This window comes from Rhynchophorus ferrugineus, unplaced genomic scaffold (assembly GCF_030347505.1).
Source record: "Rhynchophorus ferrugineus isolate W39M unplaced genomic scaffold, kcgeb_rfMv2 rfM1, whole genome shotgun sequence".
NCBI lineage: Eukaryota > Metazoa > Arthropoda > Insecta > Coleoptera > Curculionidae > Rhynchophorus > Rhynchophorus ferrugineus.
Window position 1 is genome coordinate 68,862,570 of NW_027472580.1, and position 26,742 is coordinate 68,889,311.

The 26,742-nt window shown below is 31.4% G+C and overlaps 1 protein-coding gene across 1 annotated transcript in view; it reads right to left on the bottom strand.

The window, feature by feature from the left end:
• LOC143206967 (uncharacterized) overlaps window positions 1–26,742 on the bottom strand; it is a 354,807-nt gene that overhangs the window by 33,753 nt on the left and 294,312 nt on the right. The window contains exons 7-8 of the mRNA XM_076419876.1: window positions 4,886–5,105; window positions 555–703 (exon numbers count right to left, since the gene is read on the bottom strand). Of these exons, the coding sequence (XP_076275991.1) occupies window positions 555–703; window positions 4,886–5,105 (369 nt within the window). The remainder of the gene's footprint in view (window positions 1–554; window positions 704–4,885; window positions 5,106–26,742) is intronic.

Sequence of the window (26,742 nt, forward strand, 5' to 3'; positions counted from 1 at the left end):
ACAAGCGCACATGTTCATCCAAGTGAGAAGGCCATAGTTGTACGAATTCTTCACCTCTCTAAACATCTTAGTGAAGCAAGCTACATAATGCAAAGTCTTGAGCCTCTCTTCTTAGCCATCACTAGTAACCCGATGGAGGAGCTTCACGGATAGAACAAGTTGTATCCACCAAATCAAGAAGTCTCCGCTCTAACAAAGAATATACAAATAAGCTTGTTAGCACATAGACTTCTTTAAAACAAAGCACCCGAAACAAAATACGAATGCATACTCTTAAGTGAATATTTGCATCACGAAGAAGCAGAATCGCTGTGCATATAAAAGTCGAATAACGCTATCAACCTAATTAGAGCTGAAAATATTCGTCAAATAGTGAGCAATACCAAGAGCGGTAGATCTAACCTAACGTTTAAATTAATCTTCATCTAAACTCTTATGTTAAATTATTCACTAACCCTAATTTTTAAAATTTTCTACAGGTCCTTCTAACAAAAAATAGTTTCATAAATATGAAACATAAACATGGTATAGCGAAAAGAGTGATTGTTTCTCACCTGAAATGGTAGTGACACGTAGTATTTGGAGGCAAGGAATGTCTGGGGCTTTCTAAATGTCCTGTAGCATTGTCAAATGCAGTGACTACAAATTCGCACTTCTTTCCTGGTTCGATATATGTTGGGGATTCTTTCTTAACAAAAAACACCTGAAAAATAAATTTCGTTATGTTAATGATATTTTATCTAGATATTGAAGAGGAATAGTAGAAATGTGAGGCTATTACTGCAGCAAAGTTTCAGTGATATAAAAGAAACTATTAATTTTAGATAGAGTAGAATCTTCTTTAAATAAAATGTTAGTTTAGTTGAAGCATATTTCAGATACCTCGCAAGTATATTCCAACCCTTATATATTTCTGATACGGGCCATATTACTTGGTTTATGGATCTGACCTCTATCTACACTAAGTAATAGTGAAACTACATCTCCATTGAGCAATATGAAAAAAATTGTGACTGAAGTTATTTATGGAATTCAAAATATCAGAAAGAGTTTCAACGAAGCGACATATATATTCAAGGCATTAGAATACCGAAACGATATAGATCTTGATTCAATGGAGAAACTAATATTTGAAACAATTGCAAATATATGGTAGAACAAAACAATAAGCCACTGTGCTGTACAACTTCAAAATTGCTTGTTGTATTTTTAGAGAGCCAGCGTTTGTAGGTGCAGGCTCCTACCCCTCTTTGTGAATCTTTTGTCCACACTCCACTTAGTTCTAGTGCGAGCTCGTTTATATTCTTGCTTTTCTTCTCTGATATTTTAAAGTATGGTAACTAATTTGTTGTTTCACTGTTCTCATATCGAAATCTAAGTACATGTACCTGTTGCTCATGCTTGGTGAAATAATGAACATATTGCTTGCTGTGCCCCATAGTTGAATGCAATATGTCTAGGGTGACTCGATGATGGCTTTGTATACTTATAATTTACTCAATGCTTAAGTGGCAGTGGATTTTTTTAATCGACGGATACTAGGAAATTTTCTATTAGTCAAGTTAATGCATGATCAAGCCCAAGGTCACGAAAGGCCCAAGTATTTTACATGGTCTTCTTGCGGGATGTTTTGGTTATATAATTTTACCTACGGACAAGCTTTTCTTCTCAGCGTGTAAGGAATCTGAGTGCACTTAGCTTCGTTGGCAGTTATCACCAACTGATTAAAAAATTTCTCTACTTTATTCAAATTACATAGAAGTTGGAATGAAGACATTTTTGGGTCAGATTTCACTGACAGGATACTACTGTTGTCAGCGTAGATGGCAGTCATTGTATACTCAGTCGTTTACAATACCGGTCCCAGTACTCTGCCCATGGGGTTCCCGAGAGTATTGCAGAATTCATATATACAATTAGCCATAAAGCTGCTTCGATTGACGCAGGATGGGAGTATAACAGGTCAGTGGAAAAGTCCCCGAAATGACACATAGATGGCGCCGCTATAATTAAATCCATATGTTTTTTAGCTAGCCCTAACTCTCAAAAGATGCGTGTATAAATTTGACAGCTATCTTATCATTAGTTTGTGAATTATAGCATTTTGAGTGAAGCAACTTTTGTTTTTGTGAAAAAAATGGATAAAAAGGAATTTCGCGTGTTGATAAAATATTGCTTTATGAAGAAAAACATACAGTTGAAGCAAAAACTTGGCTTAATGCCGAGTTTCCGGACACTGCACTAGGAAAATCAACCATCAAGGATTGGAATGTTAAGTTTAGACGAGGTGAAATGAGCACCGAAGACCGTGAACGCAGTGGATGCCCAAAATAAGTTACCGACGAAAACATTTAAAAAATCCACAAAATGGTTTTGAATGACCCTACATTGAAATTGAATGAAATTACATACACTCTAAAGATATCAACTGAACGCGTACCATGTCATTCACGAATATTTGGGTATGAGAAAGCTCTGTGCAAAGTGAGTGCCACGCGGGCTCACTTTTAACCAAAAACAATGACGAGTTGATGATTCGGAGCAGTGTTTGAAGATAATCAAGCGTAATAAACCCGAGTTTTTGCGTCGATATGTGACAATGGATGAAACATGCTTCTATCATTTTACTCCGAAGTCTAATCAACAGCCATCCGAGTGGACTGCCCACGATGAACCCGCTCCAAACCGTGGAAAAATGCAACAGTTGGCTGGCAAGGTCATGGCGGCTGTATTTTGCGATGTCTACCTTGAAAAAGGAAATACCGTCAGCAGCGCCTATTACATAGCGGTATTGGACCGTTTGAAGGAAGAAATCGCGAAAAACGGCCGCATTAGAAGAAAAAGAAAGGGTTGATTCACCAAGACAATGTACCGTGTCACAAGTCAGTGAAAACGATGGCAAAAAATCCATGAATTTGGTTTCGAATTGCTTCCTCATCCACCATATTCTCCATCTCTAGCCCCTAGCGACTATTTCCTGTTCTCAGATCTCAAGAGAATGTTTGCTGGGAAGAAATGTTCATCGAATGAAGACGTGATCGCCGAAAATGAGGCCTATTTTGAAGCAAACGACAAATCGTACAACAAAAATGGTATCGACAAACTGAAGGGTCGCTATAATCAGTGTTTCAAGTATTCAAGGGAATTTTGTCGAATAAAAAAGCTAATTTCGCCAAAAAAGTGTGTTTTATTATGGTGGACCGTCGACTTTTCAATTGATCTACTTTGATAGTACGAATATTGATGTGACTTTTTAGTTAGGGGTTTAGTCAAAGAGTTGACTGAAAAATAAAGCAGAGCAGTACAGTCTACTTTCCGATGACTCGTACAGTGTTCAACTATGCTTTAATCTCGAATTCCAAATTGGTGACTGGGGATCATGTTGTTTAGGTGCGCTTTCATTCTGTTTGGAATGATTTTTCTCATTTCAATCGAATGGCAATTCGATTCCTCATTGTCCTGGGAGACAATTACAGTTGTTATGTTATATATAAATAAACGAAGAATAAATTAAATTAAGGGATTAAGAGATTAAAACTGAAACGAGAAGATACTTTTAATATGATATTGATATTTGAAAGTTGTTATTGCTAAAGTAATATAATCTTTTTCTTAGTTAATTTTATGATGAAGTATACTCTGTTATCTTAATTAATATTGTGCCTAGCTTCTAGTTTAGCCCTAAATAAGCAAACTTTTTAAGTTTCCATGAAATATTCCATGGTATCGCAAAGTATACGTATATTTTCAGGTTAAAAATAATGAGGAACAAAATTGGTAATATTATGCCTTATTTTGAATATTTTAAAAATATAATTTGTTTACAAAACAAATATTTGAAGACGACGTAATATAAAATTTTAACAAGCTATACTTTTTATGTATATATCTCGGAAGGCCCTTATCGAATTATTGACAATTGACTAAAACATTTGGTTTAACATGCAAGATCATAATGAGGAAGTTATCTATTTAAATAGGATAGAAGTTCTCTATGGAGCTCTATATAAGACTTTTCAATAAGGCTGTTTCAATATGCTATGTGTGTGAAGTATTAACAAAGTTAATTCTTAATTTAAAATGTCCTTTATCTGTGAAATATAACATCCTATATTTAATATCTCAGGTGTATAATACTATTGCTAATTATTTAATTTATGTAAATTTATTAACGAGTATATGGATCTAATTTAATTAGATAATTAATATATTTTAAATTTAATTTTTAATTTTACTTGAATTAAATAAATATTTTTTTAATTGTTAAAACAAACGGATATGATAAGTTTGTTATAAAAGTTGAAAAATGTATTTGTTCTAATTTTATTTGTTTATTTTCCTTAAAAATGGATCTCGTACGCGTTGCCTGTATTTAAAGGCCCTGATATCTTTTTTCAGAACAGTTCAATGTGGAATCTTCTTATCACAATTTTCGTTATCTTCTATGACAAATTAAGATCTCGAACGAAATAACCAACTCTTTCTCATTTAATCTATGTAGTTACTGTAATATATTTTTTTAATTTGTCGTCTTGTGCTATTGATGTTTTTCTTTAGTTCTCCTTCCGTATAGTTTCTATTTTATAGAAGCATAAAAAACTCATACTGATAAATTTAGTAGGAACTGGTAAAACGTCTGAATATTTTTTACATCTATTTTTCCTCTAAAATTAGTTCATCGCATCTTGATTTTAATTTTAGACAACGAGACGGTGGGAGAAGATGCATTAGTTTTTAATTGGATTACTATATTTACCTCAAACATGTACTAACTAGATCTGATGAAAATTGCTCGTTTTTTTAGCTATGCAGAAGCCGAAGTTAACCAGGAAAGTTTGTTCTGTCGGCCGAGTTTGCTCTAATAATTAAACAGAATCATACTTACTTCTACCTCCAGCTCGAATCCTGGCAAATAGGACAACGGCAAAGGATGAAACGGATTACCGAACGGCGAAGTATGAAACTTCAGCAGAAGTTCTGGACCGCTGCTAATAATCTCTGGAATAGTTTCGCCGCTGCAAAGGTGCGCCAGTGTGGTGGCCGACGTGCTCCAACCATCCAGAATTTCGATATAATCTTGCATCGTATTACAATGATCCCAGATCCTGAAATGATTTGTTTTAATATTATACTGATACTCTTCAAGGTAATAAGTTAAAACAAATATTTTCGCTTCAGGATTAGGATATTTATTTATAATATATATATTAGAATTCATAAAAACTAAATATATTAGAACAACTAGTATTTAACAAAATAAATACAATTATTATTTTACATTTTAAATGAGCAATTCTTGTATATAAATAATTTTCAGGGAGTTATTATATTCATTAAAGTAGATTTTATAACTTAATTCCTTTTTCACTTTTGGTATAATTATTTTGCAAATATAGAAATTATTATATATTATTTAAACCATTGATAAACAGATTTTGTTAAGATAAAGTACTAAATATTTGTCGAACATATGAGTCATGGAGCAATATTAAATGGAAACCTAACTGTATATGTGTATACTAACAGATCCGTTGAAAAGTCCCCGGTCTGACATATAGATGGATCTACTAAAATTAAATCCATATGTTTTCAGTGAGCCCTAGCCCTCAAAAGATGCATGTATAAACTTGACAGCTGTCGGATCATTAGGTTGTGAATTATAGCATTTGGAGTGAAGCAACTTTAGTTATTGTGAAAAAATGGATGAAAAGGTATTCTGTGTTGGTAAAATATTGCTTTTTGTAGGGAAATAATACAGTCGAAGCAAAAACTTGACTTGATGCCGAGTTTCCGGATACTGCCCTAGGAAAATCAATCATCAAGGATTGGTATGCTTAGATTGGTAAGTTTAGACGTGGTGAAATGAGCACCGATGACGGTGAACGCATTGAACACCCAAAAGGGATTGTTACCGACGAAAACATTAATAAAATCCACAAAATGATTTTGAATTACCGTAAATCATATCATTCACGACCATTTGGGTATGAGAAAGCTTTGTGCAAAGAGGGTGCCGCGCGAGCTCACTTTTGACCAAAAACAACGACGAGTTAATGATTCGGAGCAAAGTTTTGCGTCGATATGTGATAACGGATGAAACATGGCTCCTTCATTTACCTCCGAAGTCCAATCGACAGTCATCCGAGTAGACTGCATACGATGAACCCGCTCCAAAACGTGGGAAAACGTAACAGACGGCTGGCAAGGTTATGGCGTCTGTATTTTGGGATGCGCATGGAATAATTTTCACTGAGTACCTTGAAAAAGCCAATTGACCAATTGGGAACTGTTATTTATAGTATATTTTACTGTTATTTATTGAATATTATAGTATAATAGTATTATTGAAATAAAGTGTATCAAAGGTTTACATTGCCTTGTAGTATTTGGGTTAATAAAATACACAAATTGCAATTTTGAAGTTTTATAACGGCCATACAAACACAAACATGTGCAACTGCAATACTTCATCAAGTAATTTAAAAAACTATGTTTATACATGCTCCTCTTTGTTTGATCTGTGTTTTGTTTAATTTTTTTTTACTTTACGTGTATGTTTGTTATACTAAATGTTTGAAACGTCTATATGCCATGATGCGCACATACCAGACTGTAAGAACTTGATAAAATCACTTTTTTAATCAAACGTGAATCAATTAGTTAGCCTTAACGCGGCGAAATTTGACAAAGCCAGATATTTGTTATTGGCCTCTTGCAATCTAACCAAGATGGGATTTGATTGATACTGGTTTGTGGCTTATTTATATTTAATATTTTTCTTGATAAATGTTTGACGCTGATCTAACATTTTTCTAAATATTTATGGGACACGCTGTAAAAATGCATATGCGCTATCTGTGCAATCTCATGGAATATCTGAAGAACAGAGAAATTGTGGCAACTTTGAGGACGTGTTTACAAAATCATAACCAATTGGTTTAGTTAACCAAAGCCTTTTCATTTCTTTGATATTTTTTGAAGGTTAGCATTTAAGCATTAAAGAAATAAATTCACTGTCATTTTGATATACTTATTCCTGTGACGCAACAATTACGAACAATTAAACATATTAACATCAATAAACTTGCGCAATACACTTCATACAACGGTTTATGATCAACGCAAATTGAATGTGAGCGATTTCTGTACATCAAGCTTAATTAGGCGAAGCTTCATTCTTAGGATCACATACTATGATCTATCGTCAGCAACTTAGATGCAACAACTGATATCGCCGATATTCTTCCGTCATCATATATTGCTAGTTCGCGTTATACACAAAATATAGAGGAATTCGAAGTGTATCTAGCATGTATTGCCTGTGAACAAGTTTAACGTTTATTTGCCACCAGAGGGCGCGACTGAAAATTTGAGTAAAAATAGTAAAAATAAATATTCAAAAATCAAATACATTTTATTTAAATATATACTATTTACATTGCAAATATTATTTTAAAAAAATTCATAGAATTTTCTATATTTAATGATAATATTAAAATACATTATTATACTAACAATATATTAAAACGTAATATTATATGTTTAACACAAAACTTATACTTTAAAATATACAAAGTTTAATAAACTATTGAATATAGAACATATTATATTATCTTAAATATAACTCGGCCTAATGTAGAGTACAGTACATTATATATGTTGAAGACTATTTATTTTGAAATGTCTTTTTAAATCTTTTTTGACAAATATGTATTGTAATTACATAATTGTAAGTCATACCTATTCGCTGTGTTATATTTAGATGTTGCAATAAAAAATGTTTCATTTTTGCCCGTTGCTATTCTGTTCACTCTTCTCATCCACCAAAACAAACAACACCTAACTATTATCTTTCTAATCACGTCTCGTTGAGAATGCTCAGTACAGTTGATCGTGTTGAACAATACAGTCATTTGCTGATATACTATATTAGAAAGACTGCTTGTTAAGTTAAGTTTTGTGAATTATCTGGGAATTAAATAGAACAGTCGAGACATCATTTAGTAAAAAAACAAAGTAAGATATGTCCCTGGTTTGTCAAATTATATCTATCATATTGTTCAACTCAACAACATTTCCTGACATACGTGGATCAATGTTTTCCTTTTTGTAGCAAACAGCTAAAAATTACAGGCATCATTTACATATAACTAACATTATAAATGACTTACAATTTAAATATCAACTCAAAAACCGCATCTCTGTTAAGCAATAATCTTCCACATTTCAGTTCTACAAACACTTTTGATCTTATTTAAGACCTCATAAGAGATTCGCATCAGTTTTTCATTATTTTTTGCTAAAAGCAATTTCTAACATAGAGCAGGATGCCTAGAAAGCAGTGCATTCTATTTGAAACGCTACTACAGCCTAGAATGCAACACCTAACATGTCTTCATATTTAAAAAAATTATTTTAACTAAAAACCAACTATAAATACACAATTAACAAAATAGGAATATCAGAAAAAGTTTTTAAAGTTTGCTTTGTCAGCCATGTTGAAGAATGCATCCAATTCGAAAGAGACGCTTTCAACAAAAGCTTTGCCGAAAAAAATTAAGCCGATATTCTTTGTATATAAATGAAATTGTTTCGAGAGCAAGTATATAATTAGAAAAAAAGTCCAAAATACCCAGTAACTTCTTGATTTGATTTCCACCAAATATAAACACACATATTCTATGATTTCTAATCTTCTAGAACAGTCTTCTGATATCAGAATATGCCAAACTACCTAGCCGCAATTGAACAAACTAAAATACTGTTTCGCATTCGCCTATATAAGATACTCTTCCAAATTCTCAATATTTGATGGCGTTATATGCAAGGATATATCCGAGGCGTCATGGTTTCCGTGCGTGCATATATTCCACTGGAAACTGAGGTATGATTACAAAATTTTGTAGTATATTTTTATATTTAAAAAATTTTCATTAATCCACCAATTGTCCTAAAATAATGCATCTATCATCATTTCATTGTCATCATCAACTTCTATCATTTCATAATTATAGAAAGTTCGTTTTAAACACAACGATAGCATCATTTATATTGTTAGATTAAAGACCTAACATAATTATCATTAAACAACAATTTAGAGCTTAATTTTGTACAATAATTTGAGGGATGCAGACGGGTGATTAATAGTCTACGAAATAAAATATATCTCAACTATTCCATAAAATAAAGGCGCCATTTCATTTCGTATTTTAATAAATCATCAAGTTACCGTAGATTGATCGATTTCCGTCATAAAAAATCTGATTTATGACGCCATTATTTGCCCTGACACTTCTAATATATTAGACTAAGCTATTGATGTAGATGTAACTTTTGCTCGTTAAGATTTTTCTTGGTGATTTTACGCGTGACTTTTTTTGATATAAAAAAGACAAAAAGAAAAAGTTTAATTGAATTTATTTATAAGCCGGATATGACAATAAAACTATGATAATTTTCCTGTAAGCCTCGAATTTTATTTATCCTGGATATTAATTATGAGATATAATAATTAATAAATTACTATATATCTATTTATTAACTGTTTGTATGTATTTTGATCAGCGATATATATATATATATATATATATATATATATATATATATATATATATATATATATATATATATATATATATATGTAACCGTTTTTTATTTAGTATTACTCAGCTATTCTGTGTATACAGACGCTAATTATTGAACACTTAAAATGACATTTTCAACAAATATATTTCCGAAGTACATCAAACAATTTTAGAAAAATACTCTGATGATGCTCCCTTATATTTCAATTTCTATTGATATATTTTAACGTATTACAAACGAGGGTTTATCTGGATTGGACCTACTGTTTAACGCGGGCTTCGAACTACAGTCCTCGGCATCAAGTCTGCCGACTGGTCAGTGACTAACTTAGGGACCAGCCCAGAAGACATTCGGACTTACCCAGATAGGTTACTCGTGTGACGTACATCAGTGTACATCAAATGCATTTATTATCGAAGAACTTAAAACTACAATTAATATACATTAAGGTTTTTTCCACACTAGTCGATAGGGTTCTAAATGCGTTTTTGTATATAGTGGTATCCCCCGAAGGCCTTAAAAAACTACATTCAATCGTTGCATTCCCCTTAATGCATTTGCTATATCTGCAAAATAGTTACTGTTATTTCTCTACTTATACATGTTAACCAAACGTTCATGTGTATTTTGAAGAATAACACGCATGCTCATAAAGCTTTCACACTATAATACAATTCCCTACAATTAAAGTCTATTAATTGTATACTGATCACCCTGTCTTGGTAATCGTCAGCATTGAATCATAAACCAACATTCATAATGTTTTATTCAATCATTCTGACTTTCAGAAACACTATTCAAGTGAATAACTAAGCTGTTTATTTCCAATCTATCAAAAATTTGCTCAGGATTCTACCATTTGTCAATTTCTTCTTCAATGTGTCTGATCGAGCTCACACAAACCAAAGATGCTATTTTCAACAATGTCCCTTTCCATAAATCCAGACAGTTCAGGTTTGAATATCCTCCTCGACCTGAATATCTTTACACCACTTAAATCCTATATTATCCAAGAATGTATGAAAAGATGTTCTACATCTCTCAAATAGCTATATATCTTTTGTATTTTTATGGATACTTTTCGAAAATTTTCTCTGAAATAATTGTATTAAATTATGTTTCGATTGAAAACACTACTTACTGTCTTATATATTTCGTATATTTGATCTCTGAAACACTAAGCTGATTCATTTATTCGTCACCTGTTTCGCATAAACACGGTTTCTTTTTGACGAATTTAAGGTTATATTGTTTTTTATTTCTTGAGATATGTTAGTGACTGTATCCGTCCTAATATGCAATGCAGCTGCAAGGCGCAAAAAAATATTTTCAATAAAAACCGCGGCGATTTCAAATTTGTTCTAACAACGAGTTAAAACAACGTTTGCCGGTTTATAACCCGTAATTATAATATTTTGAACAATTTTCAGACGTTTGGCAAACGGACAACTTTTGCAGGCTCATTCCGTTACATGTTTGAACTTCTCTAACAGCATCCTATGTCTTTTTAATTAGAATAAATTGACAAGGATAATACTGTTTGACTGTGAAACAAATTTACAACTTTAGACAGACACATATTGATACTCGGGTCACTGCTATTTTGAATTGACTATACTAAATTATTATAAAAATTTCAATATTCAACTGCCTTTATTAATGTTTCTAATTCACTCGTTAACTTGCTGACATTATATTTGTAGATTATTATTATTTAATTAATACATTGTTACTAGTTGTTTCCGTCTAACCAACCTACAATTTGTCTTTATGCTAACTTAAATCTAGGTATATAACTAAGAGGACCCATCGGCTCTAACTCAGTCTCTGGTGAAATAATGTTTATACAGGTCACTGCTGAATTTTTTAACATATGCACCTCACTACACAACACTACACAAGATCAAATGGTTTGATTCTTTTGAGTCTGTGTCCTGTTCTGGTGGTATCCAAAAGTTGCAATATTTCAATATTACTATGAGAATGGAGTCTTTCCTCATGCATATTTGTAGAAATACGAAGTATTGTATTATATTAAGTATTACATCAGATATTATCAATAAAAGTTTCATACCAATCTCCAGTTTGATATTAGTCGTGGAAATACAAAACTGAAAAAAAAGTTACAAAGATAAAAGTCTATGTTAAACATAGCATGTACACAATAAAATAAAACTATAATAAAAGGCCGATTCTTTAATTATAATTAACAATAATTAATTCAAATTGTATGGTAAGAAGGCGTTTTTTATGTGGTGAATACTTATTTCCAATTATTATTATACTGTTATTTATATTTTAATTCTTTGTTCACAATACACTTTGAAAGAATTGTATTGTTGTAAAGTTTTTTTTTCTTGGACAGTAAATTGTATTTAACATAATAAATATTGAAACAATATATTATGTTAATAAAAAAATCATTAAAACAGTAGTACTAAACTTACACGATGGTTTCCCTAATGTTAAATATGAAAAATATCTCACAGAATCTGTTGTGTTCACAATATACTTTGTAAGAATTGCATTGTTGTAAAGTTTTTTTTCTAGGACAGCAAATTGTATTTAACATTAAGATTTTAAGAAAAAAACATTACATTTTTATCATATATGTTGATAATAAATATTGATATTATGTTATTAAAAAAATCATTAAAACAGTAGCACTCTAAACTTACACGATAGTTTTCCTAATGTTAAATATGAAAAATATGTTTCATTTCCATTCCATTACAAAATTATTTTCTCGACAAACCAATAAATCAAGTCGTCATGTATGGCGCACTCCATAAATTAATGTTGCGTAAAATATTAATTGCCAATGAATTTATATTGAACGTAGAGTCGATGTCATCCATTTAATGAATTAAACTAACAGGTAATAGTGTAATTATTGCATTTTAATGGTATTTACAAAATATATGATTGACTGTTAAGTTCAATATCATAAATATATAAAATAATGAATAATTAGTCATAAAATAGTAAACATGAATAATGTAATAATGCTAAGTAATGTGTATTTTAATTTTAATAAATCGTTTGATAAATATTTAATGTATTTTACACTTCATTAATTTTATAAACTGATAATTGTATTGGGTTCGATAGATTCAATAAGGAAAAGGAATAAGAGATTTATAGAGGTAAAAATAACTTTTTTCGGTATAACTCCGTCAATATCAATACACTTATTCCAAAGACCTACCAACATATGGATGCCATTACTAGAATATATCCAGTCAAGCGTTACATCTTTGTATAACGAAAATATTTTTTACGAACGGTCCGATCATCTGTAAAATAAGTCAGGAAGAACTATGTCTGCGAAATAATGTGTTATGTCTCTGGATATAAATATTTTACTATTATAGCGTAAAGAAAGAAGCAACATGTACAGATAGAAATAAGTCATCTAGCTTAATAAATCTAATTTAATTATTTCTATTAAAATTTACTAATACAGTTCATAAATAGTTATGAAAATAGTTAAAAATCTGGTTCGAAATAGCAGATTAAAAACACCAAAATAAATAGGTTCTTTAAGCGGAATAATACGTATTTTGAAGAAAATTATAGTGAAAATACCCAATAGATTTCTAGTATTGTTCGATATTTTGTAGTTGGGAAGAATCTGCTTTTTTTCGTATATGACTGCTAACAAGTAAAAATAACAATTTTGTAATGTAAGGAATGGAAAAGGTAATTTGTTATTGCAATATTTAAAATTGTGGGGTAATTAACTCATTAAAAGGTAATTAATTAAAATGTGTGTTTCAACGGCATGTAGTTGGTTGATTATTAAAATTATTAAGAGACTTGAAGACTTGAGCGCTGGCTAGCTAAATATACATTTGGAATTGGACTTTGGATTTGGAGCACTTAGCCGAACTTTACCTTTATGGGCCTGTATACATTGAATTGGATATATGATTTCGCAGAGTACATAAACAGGTAGTATTTCAAGGTATGACTATTATAAGTAAACTGGTTTAGTATAATTGGTTCAGTACCTGCCCTGTAAGATACTTGAGGGTATTTCATGCAAAGTAAAATGTTCATCATTATACTTATTCACGAAGCTATATATTATGGAAGCATCTTTTTTGATTGAGATTATTTGTCAGTTCATCATGCCAGGACTTGTCAAATGGTAGCTATGTCCAAAATAGCAGTAAAGCAGTACAGCCCATTTCCCAGACATCTACTGATAATGTCCACAATGCGATGTACTTCTTTAATTGTTTAATGATCCTCACGGAATTTAAATTAGTGAACGAAGATTACGTTTAGGTTAAAATTAGTTATTTATGTGTTCCTTCATTGTGTTTTGGCATTATTTTCCATTTGTTTATCAATACGGATAGTAGGATCCTATCCTGTGATGATTTGCATGGATTGGGCATCTTTACTTGAACAACTTTCCATTTTTAATAGTCGGAAGCACCGCTACCAACTAGGAAGTCTTAACCCTTTTGAATGCAGTCCTTTGCTCAAGTATAAACAGCGAATTTTCTTTCTCAGCTAGGTTTGTATATTCCTGTTGTGCACTATGGAGGATGTTGAACGTTTCTCTTCGGATTTAATTCCTTATTTTCACAATGGTTTCCTGTTCTCTGATTATTATGTCTGTCGATATTCTCGAGGACGTCATAACATTTTTAACATATATAGTTAGAGACTGTTGAGTTTTATGAAGATTTAGTTTATAGAATTTTGATTTTCAGAATTAAATTTTGCTTATCGAGCCACTCGGTGAAAAAACTAACAACATTGTCTGAAGGATTCCATAGATTAGTGTCCGATCTTAAAGTGCTCTCAAAAATAAAGTGGAGATATGGAAGTTTCAAGTAAATTAAAGTTTTTTGATTGCGGATATTATCTTGTTGATGAATATACGATTTGACTTTTCGATAATCATATCGCTTTCTTTATTGAAGGTCCTTAGGGATTATTTGGTGCGAGGATTTCTTAATTTTGCTATAGAAAATTTGCTGGTCTAAAATAATATTTCAATTGAAAAATTGTTATTTAGAGAGCCTTATTAAACGTATCTTCCATCATAAAGTTGCAATTCATAACGAATTGTTTAATGTGTACCATATTTTAGCTATAAATTAACTGAAAATTGTGGACTAATGGCCTCTATTAATAGATATGCTTACAGTTAATAGAAAATGTTAAATAAAATTCAGAACTTATAGTTTTACTTGATATTCTTTAACGTCTTAAGGATGACTATTGTTGATGAAGACCATCTAGCTCCCCTAACTTATGAAGCAACCTGGTACATTACCTATCTACCAAAAGTTATAATTATTTTAAAATTATTTTAGACTATAAGCCACTCTTAGTAATATAGAACAAGTTTTGAAACTGTTATTCAATTGAAATATTTACAATGAACATACAAATCAGTTTTCCGAACACTGTAATCTACGCACTGGAATTTAGGCCCATCGGGATACTCAATACATATACATATACGCATAATTTAAATAGATATTATATAAAGGGTCATTATTGTGCCATACAATAAAAGCGATCGAATAATAGTTCTCGTGTGAATAGCGAGAATTGTTATAACGTTAAATTAGCAATATTACAAAACGTATATGTGTAATCAATGGATAGAAAAGAATTTTATGAGCTAAATAATTTTGGTTTAAAATGGAGACTATGAATCAAATTTCAATTATGACTCAGCTAGTTATACGTTAGGTATATGATGGATTTTAATTGTTTACGTAAAATCTATAGCTAAATAGCGATGTAGTTATATGAAATGGGCATAAGAAAATATACATCTATTAAATTTTAGTTTTCTGAATGCTATGTTTGTATTTTTAGTTAGTTTGACTATATCAATAAAAGCACAAATGTCAATAAAACACGAATAGTGAAATACACAAATCTTCTAATTATTAATTAACCTATTCCGAATTTAGATAATTCGTTCTTATTCATGTCCAAGTAAAGTAAAACATAAGAAAAGAAGAAAAGTATGAAAAAATTGATCTGAGAATCAATCGGAATTGGGTGATCCCATACGAGATCTCGATTTGTTCGTACAAAGCGTAATTTATGAAATCAAAATTGCAACAATGGATTGCAGATCAGGGTGACCAAGCACAACGTGATACATGATATTATATTATCTAAGCAATTCTTTAGTTTTCAAGTCAAATATATAGGGAGCCTATAGAATAATATATAAGTTCAATTTGTTTTATGAACAAATCATAATATGAGTTATATCTGCAATTATTGAATGTTACATGAAATAAATTTTAGGCCTATTATAAGGCAATTATTTGTTAGAAAGTATGTTTACGAAATTTAATCTAGCCTATACGCTCTGCAATGATATTTAGATATATTTATATGTGAAATTTAGAAGTGATAGCGTCTTTTAAATTTCGATAAAATATACTTTACACACAAACAATTTCATTTTAGATACAGTTAATTTGCAGAAACGATATAATCCTCAAATCTTCACATTCAATGAAGCAACAAAAATATTATTTTCCCCAAACATTCGTAAATTGAATAAGTTAGAATTATAACTTGTTTCATGTGAAGTAAACAACGTATTTATACTTATATTTGTACTTTGTATTATAATAACTTGAGGTCTGACTGTCAAACTATAGGGTTCAATTCACTGATCCCCAATGTTAAAGTTACACTATTAAAGGACACATCCAAATAATAAAATATTATGAAAAATTTGTTTTCGTTGCTAGTGTTACGCTAATTTTTTAGGAGATGCGGCGACCCTTCGAAGTTAACACCCGTACGTAAAAGAAACACCAAATCAATCGAGAACGTTGCCACTGCCCGCGAAAGTATAGATAGTGTCCCGGAATAGTCAATTATTAGAAGCACACAAGAACTATGTATTGTCTAAAATTGAATTGGGCGAATTTTGCTTCTGGATTTGGACATATGCAAGCTCGCACTGGATTTGGATATGCGGTGAGACCACGTTAGGTCTAAATCAATAAACCTCTATGCTAGTATGCCAGTAGATTTAAATACAACATTACAAGGCATTGCCAAATTCGATCGGATCTGTGAGGGAAATTGTTTGAAAATTGCACCAAAAAGTTTTTTCGCCACGAATTTCGTCTCTTATTCAAAATATGAAAATCAGAAGAAACGTACTACTTTCAGCCATTTTTCGCTCATGTTTGAACCTCACATGATATTTACTTGATTTATTGTAGTCATTAGAGGTTTCGCTCTCCAAAAATATAAAATTATAAAAAAAACAACCCACAGTGATGTGGCCGGCAAACAACAACTATAGCAAATGTAAACAAACATTGCAATGTTTGAAAAGACTCGTATAAATAGGTCTGCGAGCAGAACATTAGTTTAGATCGATCCGTTGATCCGAGATAGGAATCTTAGTCAGTAAGGTAGTTAATAAGCCAATGGTTGTATTTAATATTAAATTGTAAGCTAGTTTCTCTTAATAAAGAAATTTTTCAAAGAAGTACTCGGTTAAAACTAATAGATCATTAAATGGTAAAAATGGTAAAATGGTAAACTCTGGTAGACGGTAAAATATCCGTTTTTCTGCTTTGTTCGACTTTTCATTAAAAATTGCGTCAAATGCAAATTCTCGTATTTGCCGGTGTAACACAATATTTTTCTTGCACTGCTGGTTTGAGGAAATTTTGCCTTAATATATTGAGATCATCCTTGTTTATAGATTTAACAGCGTTTTTTATATGACCCAGCATTTTAAGGGCTGAGCTGTTTTTAATTTTGCACTTTGGTTCTTCAGCAAACAGGTTTAACTTATGGAGTCAAGTCAACTTGCTCTTGGTGTCCAGTTTTTTATCATGTATTGTTTTTTATGTCTTCTGCAACTGTTTTATTTGCATAAAGGACGGCAAAACTTCAAATCAAAAACGGCTTGACCTCTTTGATATATTTGTTCAACATGCTGGTAGTTTAAAAATATAAAGAGGTCCCAAAAAACAGTTAAAAATTTAATAAATAAAACTGAATAAAATTGAATAATTTAGGCAATTAAATATAATTAAAAACAAGCAATTTTAACATCAATACATTAAGTTTATCCATCTATGTAACGACCGATTGCTGCAAATCAATAGACCACCGCATAACACCGACAAGCAACTAGCGATTTGGAAATGCGCGAGGGCTGTTATGCGGCCAGAGTGTATAAAAGATCGCGCGACACATTCTTCTCTCTTTCTTATTTTCGGAACCATATTAATCGTAACCTACATTCCGATTCATGCTCTATTCGAATATGTTGCACTTAAGGCCAAGAAATACAACTTGATATTAGGTAGTGTTTCTATTTCCTTTCCATTTCCTCTTGGGCAAATAAGAAGTGAGTACCGAGCATATAATAGCAAAATCCTTCACCGATCGACTCATCAATTGCTATAAAAACTCACTTCATTGAGTTAATTTATTTATACTTCGCGATCAGCTGCCTACGCTTTTGAGCTGCCGTTCTATTAACTTGTATCGATTTTGTAGGTTTACACACAACCAGAAATGTTAGCATTACTCGAGGACTTGATTTGAGGTTTTCAAATTAATTTGTTACAATTTCGTCTCATTTTCTGAAGAGAAGACGAAATGATATAAGAATAATGACCAATGAGGGAGATATTATAATAACATTAATACATCGGTATATGTGAGTCGCGGTCGTGACAGACAATAAAGAAAAATTGTATAGAATTAGAATATAAATCATGCATCCCAAACGTAACAAGAACGAGCACAACTAAGTGCTTTTCTGAAACTGGAAAGACAGATCAATGCGAATTGGAGAAAAGAGAGAGAGGGAGAGATAAAGTAAGGCGCTGGAATAAAGCGGCCAATCCCCTAGATGATATAGTACGTGTGCAAAACAGAAAATGCTACGTCTGGTGCCAGGATCATAAGTAGCAGCACTTCTTTACGACCATTACTCAAAGACTACATGATGTCGCCAATATTATTCATCTCAATAACTGGGAGCCGAAGGATCACGATTAATAATTCAGATTAATAACAAGAAATAATCAATATATATAATCAAATAAATTGCAGGTGATACGAACTTCACCAGATCATGTATTATGGCGAGTACAGACATGAATGAACCGAACGTTCGGGCTCTGCGCGAAGATTCAACGTGAATTCGGCGAATATCTCTCCGTTTGTGGTGATTGAAACGGCTTTCGTCGTTTGATTCGAAAGAACATATTATTTTGTTTATAACCATATTTTTCACAATGGCATGCCAAAATAAAATGTCTTGTGAACCATTTTTTTCGACGGTATGTGTAGTGTTCTTTTCCTAAAAAGCAATATTTATTTCTAAAATAAGATGTACCGTCTAAGCGTTTTTAAAAATATATCGTTTAGAAATATGGCTGGTAACATAACAAACCAAAGTTATGATAAGGAAGAAAATACAAAAAATATTGAAATTCAACTGAAGATTCTGTTTGAAATTCTGGTAAGAATATGTCATAAAACTCTTATGTTAATAGGACTTTAGTATACTATTTATAGATTGAACAGATTTTAAACATATACAATTCTGTAATGATTACTAAATAATCCAAAATCACCAGAAGATATATTCAGTTTCAAGAGAAAAGAAATGTATTTGTGGATATTTCACTATGAGGTAGACAATATAAAACCTCAAATTAAGAGTATTACATTTATTTGGTGGCACAAAATCTATAAATGGAGTCATCAGACAATTTATCCGTCCATGATAGAGACAATAATTATATAAACAGGTATGAATTTAAATTTACTGCATGGTGTATGATTATAGTCTAGAAATGTTATTATTATTTTGAATATGAAATATTTGTTAACGGTGTTTCTAAAATTACTGTGTGTAATGAATTTTATTTTATATTTTAGAGCAAAGATGTGGTAGTATTTTTAGAAAGAAGCTAAAAATCGATTATTGATTATAATGCGATTAATGGGCGGATATTTTTACTATATTATATTATTGTACAACCTTTTTTCAATTACCATTTATAGTATTTGCACAATTTTCACATACGCTCCGAATAATAATATATCGAAAATTAATGTTTCAACAACCCTTGGCAAACTTAATATTTTTATATTGTTAATAAATGTTTTATTTGAGATTATTATTAAACATCTTTTTTCTCACCAGTTGTGAAAAACTTTTTGTCTTGTACTATGGAGAGTATTAATAAATGTAATTCCCTTCAATGAAAAACAACTCATATTTTTATGAAAATTTTTATTTTAATTACCATTTGCAAAATAGAAATAATATGATTCTTGCACGTAAAGTATCAATATTTTAATTTTTCGTATCTTTTTATGAGGTTTTTATATAATTAGATGTATTATTGCTAATCATTAATAGATATCATCAATATAACACATATTTGTCATTCAAAGACATCTTTATAGTATTAATTAAATTGAAATGAAAAATAGGGTTATTTTCTCGAAACTAAAACCTATGTCATTCTTAATCTTGTCAATTTTTCCCACGTTCGCTCAAATTTGTTGGCCCGATCGGCAGCTGCTAGAACAACGTTCTGTTTGTCGCCAAGCGCTGAAATTCAAGCGACGAAGACTGGAACTAAGCAAAGTGCATGCATGCAAGTGCAATTCAATTCTGCTCATGCGTATTTTCAATTTTCTCACGAAACTCGTCCTAATGCTTCAGGTCTGTACCCACCATCACACGAATAATCTTCGATATACGAACTACGGTAGGCACAGTCCTTTAGTGTTAACAAGAACTAGTATTCATAAATTTTATTTTAAAATCTTAAAATATCACAAACGCAAAAATAGAATTAAAGATTCTAAATTTTGAAAAATATAAAATAATATCTTATCAAAATGTAAAATGTAAAATTTATTTAATAGGAAATATTTGACAAAATGTGAATATTTACATAAATTAATTAAATAAATTTAACATGCCTTATCTGTGCATATATATTTTAGATATAACAGTTTTCTGAGATAAATCATGAAATATTAAAGCAATTCCACTAGTAAGAATGGTAGCACGTGTATCCTTGTAATACACACACACTCATACACGTACGGGGCTTTATCTAAAATCACTTATGGCCCGTGAAATTAGTCCGACGGCGTCGTGGTGCCATTTAATTCGCTCCAGGTCGTTCTGGGCGCATTATCTGTCCCTGCTTAATCAGACCAAGTGAAATCTACATAATCCAGTCCGAACTGACACAGGTATACGCTTTACACTGCCTGTTAGGCAATTTGTCACGCTTGTCTTTGATTTGGGCCCATGTCGTGTACGAACTGCAGCGTAACAGACAATGTGGCAACATTGTGGCCCGGCTTCATTGGTTTTCGATAGGCGTTGATTTACTGCTGGCCACTGATGAGTTATCGAATACTTGTGTATTGCTGTTCCGAGACTAATTTAAGCAGTCCTCCTATATCCGTGAAGCATGGAATATGAATAAACATGTGTGTATTATACTGTCCATAACGGTTTTCTTTAAATATGTTATTTAATAAGTATATAATTGAAAACGTTATTAAAGAAATATTATTAAGAAATAAAAATATTTTAAATAATAACATAATCATATACAGAAGTAACTTGGTAATATTAGTTTTATTATGTAATGTTTGGTAATTTTATATTGTTACAAACAAAACTACTGCCTTTTGAATAATACTGGAATAGGCCGAGGACTACTAGAATCAAACCTGGAAAATTACTGGAAAGAAAATGATTTTAATAAGAAAAGCTCTTCATCAGTAAAATTTTACATGCATATTATATCTACAGAGACCAAATCTAGAATATCCCAATGTAAATATTAAAGATCTTTCCTAGTTAAGTGCTTTCAAATAAACATTTATAGTACCTTTGAATCATTAATATTTTAACTTTAACTCATAAATTCACAATGTGTTTAACTGATCAGTTGGAACCTAATGAAAAGAAAAAGATAATAGAGATAGAGAATAAAGATATTTAGAGCCAAACAAGGGAAAGCATACACAATAATGAATAAACTCACATAAGAATAATAAGAATAATAAAATCACAATAAGAATATGTACCTAATATTATATTGCGGCAAATTTTACTTTAAACACATTGTTTGGAACAAATGGAAAATATCACCATGAGTATTTGTTAGTTAATAGATACTGCTAGCTATTGATTTTTTTGATGTGGTCTTTATGTGCTCTAATTATCTGCCGGCTAAAACCTAAACTCATAATTACTCCTCAGCGGTAGCTTTTTAATTTAGTAAATTAAAGCTTGCTAGAGTGATATCGGTATTTTTATTCTTCTGTTATGCAAAAATTGAACAGAGGTAATAATGAACACGAAATCAGAAAACTAAAATTAACAATTTAAATAAATGGACGATAGATATGTAAACGAAAAATTAACGAGCGTAAAGTAATGCTTACCTAGCTTAGAGATAATCCAACTCAAGCAGACTCAAGAGAATAAAATTATTTGAAATTCTATAGTTGTACAGTGAAGTGTATTTAGTAAAAAAGCTCATAGAAGTGTTTAATTGATAGTAGATATTAATGGAACGTTGCAGATAAATATATAATTTCAAGGTAATATGATCAACAAGTGCCTGGAGGAGCGAAACTTCGAAACCAAAGCGAAAACGATAGACAATGAATTGTCATTAATTCCGTATGCTTTCTGTTAGTTTAACAAATCAACTGTTTCCAGATGGCCATCTGCATTAAGAAAGTTTCGAAAAGAAAGAAAATGACTACCACTCGGAATGATATTTTGAATTGTTTCAACATGAAGAGCTTTATCAACTACGACAACCCCAGAAGCAAAAGGCAAGATATAGAGTAAGCTCATAGTTTTTTTCATTTACGTGTGAGCAAGAGATTCTTGACAACGTTTCTACATATGTATTAAATTTTATAACAGGTAAATTGAAAGATCCCCGGCGTGGCACATAGATGGCGCTACTAGAATTAAATCTATATATTTTTTAGTTAGCCGTAATGCTCGAAAGATGCGTGTATAAATCTGACAGCTGTCGAGTCATTAGTTTGTGAATTATAGAATTTTTAATGAAGCATCGTTTCTTATTGTGAAAAAAATGGATAAAAAGGAATTTTGCGTGTTGTATTGCATGTTGAAGGGAAAAATACAGTTGAAGCAAAAAAAATTGGTTTGATGTCGACTTTCCGGACACTGCCCCAGGAAAATCAACTATCAAGGATTGGTATGCTAAGTTAAGAGGTGATGAAATGAGCACCGAAGAAGGTGAACGCAGTGGACGCTCAAAAGAGGTTGTTACTGACAAAAACATTAAAAAAATCCACAAAATGATTTTGAATGGCCATAAATTTAAATTGAATAAAATATCAGACACTCTAAAAATACCCACTGAACGTGAACATCATATAATTCATCAGTACTTGGGTATAAGAAAGCTCTGTGCAAAGTGGGTGCCCCGCAAGCTCACTTTTGACCAAAAACAACGACGAGTTGATGATTCGGAGCAGTGTTTGAAGATGATCCAGAGTAATAAACCCGAGTTTTTGCATCGATATGTGACAATGGATGAAACAAGGCTCCATCATTTCGCTCCGAAGTCCAATCGACAGTCATTCGAGTGGACTGCACATGATGAACCCGCTCCAAAGTGTGGAAAACGCAACAGTTGGCTGGCAAGGTTATGGCGTCTCTATTTTGGAATGCGCATGGAATAATTTTCATTGACTACCTTGAAAAAGGAAGGACCATCAACAGCGACTATTACATAGCGTTATTGAACCGTTTGAAGGACGAAATAGCCGAAAAACGGCCGCATTTGAAGAAAAAGAAAGTGCTTCATCAAGAAAATGCACTGTGTCACAAGTTAGTGAAAACGATGGCGAAAATCCATGAATTGGGCTTCTAGTTGCTTCCTTGTTCACAGTATTCTCCATACCTGGCCCCCAGCGACTATTTCCTGTTCTCAGATCTCAAAAGAATGCTCACTGGGAAAAAATTTTCGTCGAATGAAGAGGTGATCGACGAAACTGAAGCCTATTTTGAAGCAAAGAACAAATCGTACTAAAAAATGGCATCGAAAAGTTGAAGGATCACTATAATCAATGTATCACCTTTGACGTGAATTATGTTGAATAAAAAAAAGTAATTTTGCCAAAAACTATGTTTTACTATGGTATGTATTAGTGAGCGTAGGTATATTGATAATTATCGATTATCGGGTATATCGTTGCATAACTAAGCCTACTGTTTCGAAATAATGAAGAAAATGGATGTGAAAATGAATCTATGATTAGATGATTGCGAAATTTTGACTCGAAACGGTTTCACTATGTTGTCTAAAAAAGGAAAAAAGAGGTAGAAGCTGAAAGTGAATATATTTTAGTTAATATATATTTTGCTAAATTTTCTCAATAAAGGCCTTTTTAGAGTGAAAAAAATTATAAGAATACATGAAGTACCTAATATATTGTAATGAACATTCATAACTTTAAATTGTTTAACGGTTGCATGGGGGGTAAAATTCGACAAATACTGTAATAGATTGCGTGATAATAAAGTATTATTTATTATAGATTAATGGGAAAATCGACCATCCGAACTCGAAAAATTGATTTATTTTCAATTCATAATAATATGTATCATTAGAGATCACCTTCAGTAAGCAACTGTAGTTAGCTGATATGAAAGAATATGACAACCTACAAATTATCTACTAGTGATTAAAAAAGTAAGAATACCAAAACGTTATTCTTTTTAGCTGTACTTTTGAACATAAGCTATAAGAATACATAATCTCACACTAATGTAGCTTACTTTTAAAACATATATTGTCTCATAAATAGTATTGAAGAAGAAAAGTATTATCAATGATTTGAAATTTTGTTTAAAAATATATCGCAACAATGCCATGTCGTGGTCAATTATCACTCTTTTAAATACATCTACTGCTATTCATAACGTTATAATAATAATATCTACTTGAAAAGTATTCCCATATTATTATATTTTCTATGACATCCTATAGATTTTAAGAATCAATACATAAAGAGCATTAAGATAACCACAGCAGAAAGAAATATTATTCCAGAACTGAGCAGAAAATAAATTAATATTTTCCGTAATAAACACAGAACGATAGAACAATTTCATAGATTGGTCAGTCAAATAAATGAGAACTTAAAGAATAAAAATATTTCTCGGCTGTATTTCCTGATTTATTTCAAGGTTTTGATAAGATATGGCACACTGCAAGTTTTCATGAACTTCTATTCTAGCATCATGTTATAACAATACGGTGGCTTTATCATCCTACAATTACCCTATATAGGCTATAAGGAACTTTCATTTCATCTCAGCAAAATCCAATTGCGGTTGAAATCATGACATACGAATGACGATCGAAATCGAATCTCATGACATTCAACTTGGGTAAAACTTGCCTACTATAAATATTAATAACTGTGAACTCACGCAAGCAGATAATGTTAAACACCTGGATTTGTTATCACCAAATTACGGCTGTTCGAAAAAACAAAAGATATATTTTTTTTTAAAGTAATAACTTGGTATAGTTGTATTTTGATATATCAATAAGATTTTGAAAGAAGATTTATATATTTAATACTTTTTTTGTTTAGGGCCAGAAGGTTTTTGTTGACATGTACCCAATCTTACAATATAATTGTAATTATATTGTAATAATATATTATTTTATAAAACAGTTTTGTTGGTTTACATCTAGGAAATTTTATTTCCGAAAAAATAATCAAAATACTTTTATATTCTTCATTTTATTTTATTCTATATAGATCAAATTGAAATAATTTCATTCATTATATTTGAGAGGTTTAAATCATCTCAACGTAATAAAATATGTTTGAATCAGCTTATTTTCGTTCTCGAAGATTTCTTTGGAAAAATTATAATTTATCCTAAGCTTGAGTTTTAATTAAGTAAGGAGATGTTTTCCGTAATTTGTCAGGATTTTCGGAAACTCTAAATTGGATATAAATTATTACTAGGGTCAGGAATTAATCGAAGTCTTTACAAGATTATTTCATTAAGTCATCTGCTAATTTACCCAACAAAAATCTTCGGAAAGTAAAAAAAAGCAAGAAGGGACAGTTTCAATATAATATATTTATGTTCAACTTTCATAGGTTGGAAACGAGTTTCTTCTTTATCAATTAAACACTGCCTAGGTAATAATTAATCTTATGTTTTTAGATAATCTTTTCGTTCCCTTAGATACTATGTTTTATAAATTGGATTCATATATTTCAGAAGTTTATTACAATATAGATTTAGAATAAAATTACACTATAACGTTGTAGACTTTCTTTGAATTAAGGCTGCCGTCAATAAATATTAGCAGTAATCATAGACACGTAGAGCAATAACTAGAAAATTCAATTAAAGTCTGGAGAAAATTTGATTTGAAACCAGTTCAGTGTGTGTAACGAGAAGTAGATCAAAATGATTGGAACACTTGAAGTAGTGCAAGTTGTTCCTCCGGGACGTACCTCTACCACACCTGTGCTCCGAAGAGGCAGACTGGACGAACTGGTATTTTGTACAGAGTCGTTTTCTGGGGGATTGGGAGTTTAATTTTTCTGCAGAGTAGTGAGAAGAGTAGACTGTACACGCCATTGTCTTTGCAGATAGCGTGCTGGATTTGGGCTGACCAGTGGAACCTGTCGAACTGGAGACCGAGGAAAATGCATTCCAGGACATTAGTATTAAGTATCGGGGCTGGGAACTAACCATGGCTGACCGATAGTAGTTCTTTTAGGAGCTGGGTACTGATGGCATTGAATATGGTCACCTTGATCATCTGAAGATGTTGAGGGGAGTATTTGTCATGGGAGATTGGGTTTGTGGTCTTGCGGAATTAAATGAATGAATCAAATGCCTTTAAGACTCTTAACATAGTGAATTAAACAAGTAACAAATTCAAGGTAGTGACATCTAAGTATTGGGCGTCATAAAACTTTTTGCAGAATTGCCTATAAAGTTAAATCTCCATTTTCTTTGATGGTACTAACATATCAGTCTAACACTTCATGTCTCAGATTTACGAACGGGCTATCCGATCATTATATAAGGTTGGGGGAAAT